The following is an 11,824-nucleotide window of genomic DNA, read 5'->3' on the forward strand; positions in this document are numbered from 1 at the left end:
GTCTTCGTGCCTCCGCGCGAATTAACCCTTTTAGCGAAAGGAGGACGAATCGCGAGGAGGGAATAAAAAAGAAATGATTTTCGAAAGAGGAGAGGGACTCGGGAGAACAGAATTCAACGCGATTCCACTATTTGCGATAGATGTTTCGCGTTTGACTAAATAATCCGCCGATATTCGCCGCGTCGGTCAAGATTAATTGAATCGATACGAACAACCGGCCTGGAATTATTACCCCGAGGATATCCATGGAACACACACGTTCAGAGACGTGACACAATTCCGAAACTCCAATGTTGGAAGCGGTATTCGCGAAAATGGGAGCAGTTAAACAAGAAAAAAAAAAAAAAAGGAAAAAAAATAAACGACAAAGGCGGGAGGTCGGGGGTGTCGCGATGTGGGACGAGAGATAATAGCGAGAAACGCAGGACCGGTGGAGACAAAGGAAGATCGAGGGCAAAAAGGAAAGGGGACGGAGAAAAATAAGAGGTGGGCCGGGGGGCAGAGACGAAACATCGCGAAACGCTTGACTGCCGGTGGATAAATTAGAAATTCTAACGAGGATTAAGGGAAGGTTTCGAGCTCGCGGCGTCACGGTAAGGTTCAGAAGAAAGAAACGCGCGAGGGATAAAAGGCGACGGCCATCTCAACGTATCTTCTAGCGAGCATAATGCCCTACAGCTTCGCCCGACGACTACCGGCCATTTCGGACCCGTGTGTCAAATTGTCCTCCCTAATCTATTCGTCCAAGGTAATAACGTTTCTTCTTTCTTCCTTTCTTCCTCTTTTTTCTACGCCGATGATTTTTCGATCGAAACTCCCACTCGATCGATATTTATCGGCGACATACATCGATTCCAATTCCTTTCGCGTCACGAAATCGAAACGCAAAGAAAATATGAGAAAGAGAAGGAGAGGGTTGAAAAGAGGCGACGAAAGGAATTGGTCCACGCGAATTCATCCGCCGATTCGCCTCGCGATATTTACCGATCCCCCGTTTAACTGGATGTTTTTTGAGTGAGGAGTGGGGCGTAAAACCATGGGCGGAAAGAGGGTGGAACCCGAGGGACAGGTTGGGAAAAACGTCGAAATATGGCGTGGTGGGTCCGTGGAGGCGGCCGTATAATTTCCGACCGAGCGCGGCTCGCCGAATTCTCGTCAATGTTTCACCCTCCCTCTGCACACACGCTCCGTTCTCTCACCCTTTCTCGGCCGCAGTTTGTCTGCATTAACGCTCAGCCACGCGACACGGTTCGACGTCGGAACGAAAGCGGAAGAAGCGGCAAAAGCCGGGGAAATTCCACTCGGCGTTGCGTTCCATCGTCGAAAGGGTGGTGGGAATTTTCGCGACAACGCTATCTCGCCCCCTCTTCCCCCTCGACGCGCTTATTTTCTTTTTCCTCCTCCGCTTTTTATAGGGGAGAGACGACGACCAACAGCGAGGATATCGTATCGAACCGCGCTGTTAATTTTTTCACGAGGTCGTTACTCGTTAGTGGCCCTCGAAGAGAGGCTTTAAAGAGAGCGTCGTGATGGCCGCTTCTTCCTTCTCCTTCTCATCGTGCCGGTGGAAGCAACTATTTCCGTGACCGTGAACGAAGGAACGTTGTCACGCGATCAAAGGTCAACTGGAAACACGTGAACGATTTCCAGGAAACCGGGCCTGCGTGCGCAATCGATCCGAATTTCGCGGGACTTTCCGCGGCTGAGACGAGGATTACGCGATTCCTCGTAACTTTTGCTCGTTGGAACCGTGGCCATCCAATTAGGGAGGGCTGTTTATCGATCGGAGGGGATTATTCGTATATTGGCGTGTGAATCGGATACTTGGCCGAGAGATGGAAAATACTTTCGTATTATACGCGAAAGAAACGCGTATCGTGTAAGAAAGATGGAGAAGAATCGAGAGTTTTTGAGTTCTCGAGCGATCAAAAAGCTTTCTAATAATCGTTTAACCTCAACGTTGAGGCTAAGAGGGGGATGGAAGGTTCGATGCGAGCGTAATCTCGAATCTTAGCGCGCTGTAAACAAACGTTACGTCAATCAGGACAAGGATCCGGCGGTGATGCAAGCAACGCGTAACGGGCTTCGACGCGATACGAATGCGATAAGGAGGTACGGTCGTGGCTCTCTCGTCAGCTGATTTTACGAGGATATACCACCATGTTGTCGATCGAAACATCTGTCTATCCGACACGTACGTTCGAAACGTTGGATTAAAACTTATTCGAAACTTATTCGTGGATCTTTTCCCTCGAGATATTCGGCGATGAAAAATAAAAATCGTGGAATATCGAATCGCGATTCGAGGTTAATGGATCGTCCGCGTACGCGACGATAAATCAATAGAGTGTATGCAAAACACGCGGCATCGTCTTTTTATCGTTCGATCGAAAGGAAAATATTTTACGAAGCGTAGCGTGCCAAGGATATTCTTGTTAATGGAAGAGTTTTGTTCCTTTCTTTTTCTTTTTAACTCGATCCACGAGACGGTAGAAAAAACCCATCTTTTCTCAAAGATGAAGAAATACCGGTCGTCCGATATTTCAGTTCGAACGTGATTTTTCGACGATGCGTACGGGACGGGAAGGATGGGAAACGACGATTTAAGCAGTTGTTCGCGGAGTCTCCTCATCCGGCAAGTGATTCAATTCCGTTTAAGAGGCACGAGGGGTTCCGAAGGAGCAAAGAGACCATTTCCCTGCCTCTCCACAGCGGCGGCTATGTGCCTTATCTAGGGTGGCCGCGTTAAATCGTGACGCGTGACCGTGCATACTAAAGACGCATGTATCTTTAAGCGGCGTTTTCCCCTCCCCTGTTTCACCCTCTCCTTCCACTCCATTCCGTATGTCGAGCGTCGGATAAAACTGTCCGGTATAAATTGTTGGAGAATGGGTAACCGGTTGTTCGTCGTCGTTCTCGATCCGAATCGACGCGAAGGGACCCCTTTCGCGATACGCTCGACAAACAACACCCCGTTTCCAAAGCATTCGATAGGAATTCGAGAAGGCGAGAAGAAAGATATTTCTTCTCATCCTCGTCGACTCGGTAATTTTCGTCGTTTCGTTTATAGGCGTAGCGTAATTTGCTCGTTTCGCGGAAATGCAAAATAACGGACAGCATCGATATAGCGACGCACGGGTATAAGGGAAAATGTTGTTGGCCGTAACGCCGCCGGCACGGAACGGGATCGGTTATTGGTTTAGTCACGGGCCGTTCGTCGCGATCGGTCCCCCCCCCCGGACACGCCGGAAAATATGGGTCGAAACGATCCTTCGAAACGAATCATCTCGCATTTTTCTCTCTTCTCGAGCGTCGCGAAACTTCGGTTCCTTCGGAGAGGAAAGTGAAGGAGAAGAGGAAGATAAACAGACTCACCTTCTCGCGAAGCATATCTCGCACCCTGGTCGCCTGGCTTCTACTTCTGTGCAGCTCGAGCTGCAACTCGAGGCACCTCTCCTGCCAATTAAGCTCCTCCACGGCGCTCGAGTATCCGTCGAAGCTCTTGGACGCGCCGTAAGCCGGCCTGGTCTCGAGCTTCTCCTTCTTGGCCGCCTCGGAACCCGCCGCCCCCACGACGCCCCTTTGCTCCGCGTACAGCCGGTTCTCGGCGAACATCCTGGCGGCCGCCGTTTGCTGGTCCGGCTGCCTGCCCGAGAACGAGTACGCCCGATCGAAATGTCCCCCCTGGCGCGGGCCAGGCCCGGGGTCGAAATTGGACCTGGCACGCGCGAACGCGGCCAACTCGTTGGCGTCGTAACAGGCCGACGAGGATGCGGTCTCGACGAAGTCGGTCTGCGCGGCGAACGTCCGCACCTTGTCCGCGTACTCCACGTGGCCGCTCGACTCCGAGGTGAAGTCGTACGGGCTGCACTTTGGCTTCGCGTCCCTGAGCTCGACGTAGCCCGCGCTCCTCGCCGCGTCCGCGAACCCCTTCTTGTCCTGCTTTTGAAACACCAGATTCGGCACGTTGACGTAGGGCGAGTCTCTGGCGTGCACCGGAAGAGTTGCGGCCGGCAGCGCTGCGTGGTTGTTGTTGTTGTTGTTGTTGGCGGCGACGTTGTGTCTGGGGCGGGGCGGCGGGGCCGGCGCTTGGCGGAGCTGCCTCGGCCACAGCCGAGGGCTCTCCGCTCCGCCGGTCGGCGGCAGCCCGCCTCGGCTCGGCTCCGGTTGCCTGCGCGCGGCCTCGGCCTGCGGGGAGCTCGCCTCGTGGCCCCGCGCGCCCAGCCTGGGACTGCAGGGGGCCGAGCTCGAGCCGAAATCGGTGGCGAGCCGCGCGATCGGGTCGAGGATCTGCGAGAGGCGTCGCGCCGGGGAGCCTCGCACCTCCTCCATCCTTCGTTCCTCGCTTCGTCCTAGCTGCCTCGCGTTGTCCTCGCTGCTCCACCAACAACCCTCACTGCATCGCTCCACGGCGCTTGCCTCCAGGGATCACGTTGAAACGATCGCGGCCATCTCCCGGCGATCATCTCACGCACACCTGCGCGCATCCTTCCTCACATCCTCGCGGCTGCCCTGCGACCTGCAACGTCAAACCTTCCTTTCAACCAGACCCTCAACAACCTTTTTCTTAACTTCTATCCACATCATCGACGCAACGTCCATTTCCATTCGTATCTCACCCTTTCGCCTCGATCTTTCGCCAATCTGGCAACGTTAAATTTCCGCTTACAAATCGCGCGAGGAGTCAGTCACGCGTCGAGAAATCCAAGTTAGCGGTTCGATAATCGGGAAGAGGATAACGCGACGTGGCTGTCCAATAGGCCGGCTTCGCGGCCTGTCGCTTCCAACTTCGGATCCAATTTGCGCGCTGCATTAACGGAGGAGGAGGAGGAGGAAGGGAAACGCTTAATCGTCCTCTCACGCGGCAAGTTTCCTCGTGATCACCGTTTCGGTTCGATCGAAAAACGTCTCGTTCGTCGTCCACATCGATCGACTCGAGAGGGAAGAACTCAGCGAACGAACGACCGGGTTACGAGTTTCACGAACTCGGCCCAGGCTGACGAGGTTAGACCAGGAAATGGAAGACAGATATTAACTCGCGGCGAGTGTTTGCAGTACTAAATTGAAAGCTGTAACTCTTTGGGGTGTCTCTCGAACCGCTCCGCTCTAACTATTCCTCGCTCGCGTCCCTCCCTCTTTCATTTCCTTCGGCCGCGCTTCTTCGCCCGACTTGGCGTGACGAGACGCGCACACAGAACTGAGGGAAGGGAGGATTGCGAAGGAGAACGAGAAACTACCCACGGAGGGAGTGGAGAGAGGAAGAGAAGACGACGACCACGACGACGGCGACGACGACCACGACGACGTAGGGCTACAAAGTTTATTTTAAGGTCGGCGCTAAAAGGGAGCAAATGAAAAACCGGATGGAGGGGTGGGCCGTGTAACGTTCCGTTCTCGCAATTACCGCGAGAGAAACGTTCGCGCCGCTGTTTCGCAAAAGGAAGGAGCGGCGAATAGGAGGAACAGAAACGCGAGAATAATATAGTTTCTACGCGAGAGGAGCGTCGGATAAAGTCAAGAGTCGTGCGAGATTGCTACTCGAATCGATAAATTGATAAAATAAGCGATTGGAACGAGTGGGATCGAATATCGAAACCGCGTAACCATGCAGACGGCATTCGAGGCCGATAGGATCATCAGCCGACTCGCGGAGCGAAACAACGAGAGGCCTTCCTCCCTTCGAAGATGCGTGAGAAATCCTAATCAACGTCTATTCAGTTAGACGCCGAGTCGATTCACGAACCCGATATCGCGCAGCCACGTAATCAACATACGTAAACGTTCGGGTTTCGTGCGCGGCCGTGAATACTTCGTGAATTAAGCGAACGCGTTCTCGCAAGGTTAACCCGATTCCTCGCGAGACACTCTTCCCCGCCGCCGAGATCGTCTCTTCTGCCATCGATTTCTCGGCCAATCGTGATAATGGAAACCCGTTGACGAAGGAAAGAATCGCGAAAGATGGGAGGGGGGCGCGAAGTAACGAGACATCAAAGAGACGTTTTTCTTTGGAAGAAGGGGCGGGGGAGGAAGGGGTTTTTTTCTGGACATTCGGGCGGAGTTTGCTTTCAGAGAAAACAGTAATTATACAAATTGACGGCGCGGCCGGAAACCGAATCTTCGTCTAGAAATAGCAGGGGTGATTCGTCTCGCCGGAATCGCGGCCACTTTACGCGTCCTCTCTCGCGTTTGCTTCCCCTCCCCTCCCTTCTTCCACGACTTTCCCTTTCCACGTTGTTGTTCGTCTTTATCGTCGCACCCAATGCCACTCGACTCGAGTGAAAAGTCTCGAACTACCTGTGGAGGAGGCACAGGTTTCCTGCCTCCTCCGATACAAACAACTCGAAATAATATCACGAACGAATTTCGTTTTTTCGAATCTCGATGAGATTTAATTAGAAATGGCGGAAGTGTAAGGTTACATTACGAGGCGAATTGAATGAAACTCGAGAGCAAGTTTCCACGCAGCATCCTTCGGCTCGTTGCGAACAAGCGTTGCGCAATCGCCGCTCGTAATCGACAACGATCCTCTCGATTCCAGACGCTCGGTCGCGTTACGCCGTTACGTCAGCGTGACGCGTATTTTTATCCACCGTGACTGATCCATCGAAGCACTCTAAACGAAACAAATCGATCGACCGTTCCTCCTCAACCCGAAACGGCCACGAAAACGAAGAAACGCTCGTTCGCGAGACTATCGATCCTCCTCTCCCTTCCCTCGAGCTTCCATAAATGCGCCACGTTTTAATAAAGTCCCCGTGCAGCGCTCGTATCCCGCGCGTTTTATTATTACTACCCTGTAAATCTATCGGTCGTTGCGTATTGGCATACCTTGATTTTACGCGCCCCTTTTCTCGATTTTTCGTATATATTTCGTGGTCTCCTCCAACGATTCTCTCTCTCTCTCTCTCTCACCATCCCGTAATATCGTCGGTTTTACGAGCAACCGATATCTTTTTCCACGGTGTACTTTTGGGATTGTCGTTTTCACGAAAGGAAACGGCTCCTCGACCGTGACCCTTTTTTGGATACGCGATATACGGCCGGCAATAACGCCCGGTATTCCGCGTATAAATCTGAATGCCTACTCGAAATACCTAAATCTTATCGATAAAATCCGAGCCTTCTTGTTTCGCGCCTTACTTTACTTTCGAGCAAACTCTACCAACTCGTCCAATTTCGAGTGGTGGAACTTTCTCCAATCGCGAATCTTTCCCAAAACAGCCTTCACAGAACGAATCCTTTTTTTCGTTCGAAGAGAGAAAAAAGATCGAAATGGCATCAGCGAGGGAAGGAGGGGGTTTGATCGTTCGATGAGACTTAATTCTTAATCGTAATAAAATTACGTATTCATGGGAGGTCGGTTTGTTCTCTTTTACCTCTCTCTCTCTCTCTCCATATTACCCTCGTTCGATAGGCCTATGGAACACGAGGCGTCCCAACCACATACAGTATCCACCACGTAATACCCTGAGACGTATATAGAGGAAGCTGGTGGTCCCGCGGAGTCCATGAATAAATTTCGAATTAACTTCCGAACGGTTTTCACGTTATACGAGGCGCGACGGAAGCCCTCTTCAATCTGGCCGCCTCCTTGGAGGCACTCGTTGTAATACCGTGTGCCGCACAAAGGGCCCACTGTCTGACAAAGAGAACCATCTTCCCTTCCTTCGACGCGGGGAAATTTTTTCATCGGAATTTCTATCGTTTTATTTTTCGTTGCATCATCCAGCAGAGGACAATGGCGATCCCGTTCCCTGTAGAAATAACTAGTTGCTGATCGCCACGACACCTGTCAAACGTAATACGTAACAAAATTGTAGCTAAATCACCGCATGGCTGCGTCCTAATCGCGAGCACGAGGAATCTCGCTCTTTTCCATTCCGCCACGGCAGTACACGTGTGAAACGTAAGTGTTTATCAAGAAGCAAAATTAATTTTGATTAAATATATATAAGAGAGAGGATTATGAGTCTAAATCAAGTAATCGTTTTGCAAAGATTAATTCAATATTGGAAGTGTTTCGTTATTCGTAATTTGGAGAATCAACGATTGGGAATCGCGTGGACCACGTGGAAACGTAAATTCGTAAGTTTCACGCACTATTGTTACTCTTGTTATATTAAAATACAATAAGAATACGAAAGAATAACACTTTAAAGTTTCCTTCCTTTTTCTTTATCGTGAAATTCGATCTTAGAAATAGAGATAAAAATCATTCCTCGCTTGTAAGAAAAAAAAAATAACCGCGAGCAAAAATTTAAAATTCCTACCAAATACGCGCGATGAATTAATGAACCGTCTACGAATTAATCGAAGCCAATTCAGAAATCGTCGATACGGGCGAGGGTTCCGAATTAATCTCGCATTCTTCCTACTGTGCCGGTCATAAATCACGGGTATTCAAACCCACGTTTAACAAGTGCCTCCAACCATTCTTCCGATTCTTCTTCTCTCGCGTTAAAGGAGAGCCGCTGATCTGAACCGCCGAGAGACCGCTCGGCTCGTCCGATTATCGAACCGTTGGACCGCTCCAAACCAACCGAACCGAACCATTTCCCCTCTAGGGATCTGGAAAACAAGATGTTATCGGTCTCCGTGGCGGAGAAACAGCGGCCGGTGTTCTTCGTTTCCACGCAGTTCCATCGCAGGTCGCAACAAAGTGTAATGCCGCTCGCGAGGGGTCCGCGCGCTTACACGCGCAATTACTGTTACGTGTATCGACGTTCGTTACGGAGAAACGGAGAGAGGAAGAGAGAGAGAGAAAGTTCTTCTGGAAAAAGGAGCGGCACAAGGAGGCCACACATCGATTCGAGGGAAACGTGGAACGCTCGTTTCTTTCTTGAAAGAAAACAAGCCACGTTCGCTCGTTTCTACTTTAATCCTACAATAATTTCTATTCTATTCTCGAAGAATTCTATTTTTCATTCGTTATTCGTGTATATTTCGCGTCTAACGAATGAATGGAAAATTTTGTTAGATTTTTTTCTTTTAGAGATGGAGATATTTTCGAGGAGAGGAGAAGGATCGGTTTGGAGAGAATTCTCAACCGATACGCGGCTTCCACTTCAGACAGTGTACGCATCGATAAGGCTCCCGTCTCTTCTGCTTCGTGTCGCTCCGTTTCCTCCGATGTTTCTCCCCTTTTTTTCCTCGAGCCAGCCTGTATCCTGGTTATGTATTATTTATGGCTCTCGACAGATCCCCGCGGAACGAAACCGATTCTTTCTTCGACGCGAGCGGACAGCAAGCTCGTCGAGGTAATTTATTCGACACCCTGTATGCAAACTCGGCACCGATAGCTTCTTCAAATTCCGCGAGAAACGGAGCCACCAACTCTAACCCGCCGCTCTCCTCTCGAAACAACTTCTTCGATTACGTGACACCGATGCTCCCCTCTCCCCTCCCTCCTTTCTCGATAAATCTTCTTACCAGATTTTATTCGTTGCCGCGCGAGAATTCAAGCGCGACTCGAACACCGATTTCGAATTCCTTTGGGAATTTCGTTCGAACCGATGCGCTGCGAAACGCCGGCTGAATCGTAATTCTCCAATTACCTGTCCGAGAGCGAGTCCTCCATCTTTAACGACTACGCCTATTAAATACCAAGATTTCCCTTCCAGCGATTCGAAGAAGAATCGTGTCGAAACACCGAGTAGATACGTAACGATCTAATGAGTAGGCTGCAGTGGAACGCAAAGGAACGAATTTTCAAGATCAGGCGGGCGAGCAAGAAGAGTGGAGAAGATGTTTCTATTTCTCATTCTATCCGCTCGTCGTGTTGCTTCCCGTGCAATTTTAGAGGCGACCGTTCGCGTACACGCAGCGAAATAAAGGACGTCTCGCGTGGAGTCGCGTGCGAAGAAACTATCCCGCGGATACGTGACGCGAATACATCACCGATGCTAATTGCGGGTAGAAAGGCCGTGGGCCCCTGCCTTCGGAGAACGCTACGGGGAAATATCCGCGCCGAAAGTCGCGGACCGAAAAACACGGCGAACCCTTTCCGATCCGGCAAAGCAATTACGAGTTCCCCATTTGGTCAAGGAACGGTCCGCCAAGGACAATGGGAGAGAATTTACGGACCGCTCGATGGATCAAATTGGTTCGGTAAATGCTTGTGTATGTATGAGGAAAGCGTACGTATGCAAAAAGAAGGAACGAGAACTTACGTCGGGACGGATTTCTCTCATTGTTTAAACGGTGAATCGATGAAATTTTGCGGCAAACTAGATTGCACGTGGGTAAAAGTTAATCCTCGCAAGTTTCCATCGGTAAAGGAATATATATATATATATATTTCACGGGATATCATTGCATATGGTACAGTTGAAATTCCCTAGAGTAGAGACGGGGAAACTTGGTGAAACTTTCGCGACCCTTTCTCGCGTCTCGAGCAATACGAGAGAGCCCCCAACTTTCGGATGGTTTTGAATACGAGCGGCGAATGTTTGCCAGATTGCGAGCACACGCCACAGTCCTCGTACAATTTTATGGCCATGGATCGTCGAGTTGACCCGATGTTTCATGGGACTCGCTACGACCCACTATCCAGCCCCGAATCTTCTAATAATCGAACCGAAATAGAGAGTCGGACATGTCGATCGAGAAAATCCTTTTTATTTTCGTCGAGTCTTGGAAAACAAAATGCTTGGATTTTACAAGCAGCGAAGAAAAGAAACTGACTCGAGAAATTATGTGCAAAAATATGACGTAAGACGAGAACGGATAAAAAAAAAAGAAAAAGAAAAAAGGTTAATATAAATGATAACGAACGAACAAATTGATAAACGAATTAAGATATAAATTTAATAAATAAAAAATATATAAATCGAAACGAAAGAATTGAAACAAATGTTGAACCTACATAACACCGAATGAATGTAAGAAGGAAGGGATAAACTGGATAAAGTTCGAAAGTATCTGTTTTCGTGTTATGAGGTTAAATTTGCGAGGGAAGGGAGGGAGAGTGTCGGTTCTTTGACGGTACGTGCCATTTTCCAAATGGACGGGGGCCAGATCGGCAATGACGAGACTGAGAAACACGTCATCGATATCTCTAAACTGTCTCGTTCGTTAGAATGATTTGTTACTGGCGACAGACTTGCTTATCGGGATATTCCAAAATTGGCAAGGACGTACTGCGACTCCAAGCTGTCCTTGGCACGCATTATACGTATGAATCATAAGAATACATGTTTACTTCCGAACTATATTACTGGGATGGAATGCCAAATAACAACTCGTAAACCCCTACCATTAACGATATTACGTGTTGAAACGGTACTTAACGAAAATAAAAAGGAAACGATATTCTCGAACGAAAGTATTTTATCTATCCGAGGTTATAATTCGAGCTACATAGAAATTCAGGAAACCGAGTTAAATTAAACGATAAAGAGAATTATCAGAGTTAATAGGCATGATCTGGCTACTGAGTCGACTAAGCGTCATTAAGGGACATTAATAATCGTTAAGAAGGTGCTCGACCATTTCCGGTGCGGGTCAAGAAGCACGGTAATCACTCGAAACCATTAAACTACATAAGTCGATTAAACGACAATGAACAATATACAATAACATTTTCTTCCGAGGATTAATTGAAAAACGGGAGTAATCATATTGAATTTCAAGATTTCTTAGAGCTCGGATTTTCGCGAAAATTAATTTCACATGGAAACATCTTGTATGAAAGATCGTTAGTTTTTCGAGAGTCTCGATCGATCGCAATAGTTTCACCAAAAATTTCTTTTTAAAGAAATAAAATCAAATTTCAAGCAGTTTAGGCTAACCAAATCTTCAGACAAAAATCTTAACCTAACATAGT

At 49.0% G+C, this 11,824-nt stretch overlaps 1 protein-coding gene across 6 annotated transcripts in view; it reads right to left on the reverse strand.

The window, feature by feature from the left end:
* Positions 1-4,484, reverse strand: part of LOC100870484 (uncharacterized protein CG43867) — a 74,296-nt gene extending 69,812 nt beyond the window's left edge. For all 6 annotated transcript variants that reach the window (XM_012493430.3, XM_012493428.3, XM_012493427.3 and 3 more), the window contains exon 1: positions 3,376-4,484. In XM_012493430.3, coding sequence (XP_012348884.3) covers positions 3,376-4,332 — 957 coding nt within the window. In that variant the 5' untranslated portion in view covers positions 4,333-4,484. The remainder of the gene's footprint in view (positions 1-3,375) is intronic.
* Between the last annotated feature and the right edge of the window lie 7,340 nt (positions 4,485-11,824).

The sequence above is a fragment of the Apis florea genome, unplaced genomic scaffold (genome assembly GCF_048593485.1).
Source record: "Apis florea isolate Af1SG1 unplaced genomic scaffold, ASM4859348v1 contig_3813_pilon, whole genome shotgun sequence".
Taxonomy (NCBI): Eukaryota; Metazoa; Arthropoda; class Insecta; order Hymenoptera; family Apidae; genus Apis; species Apis florea.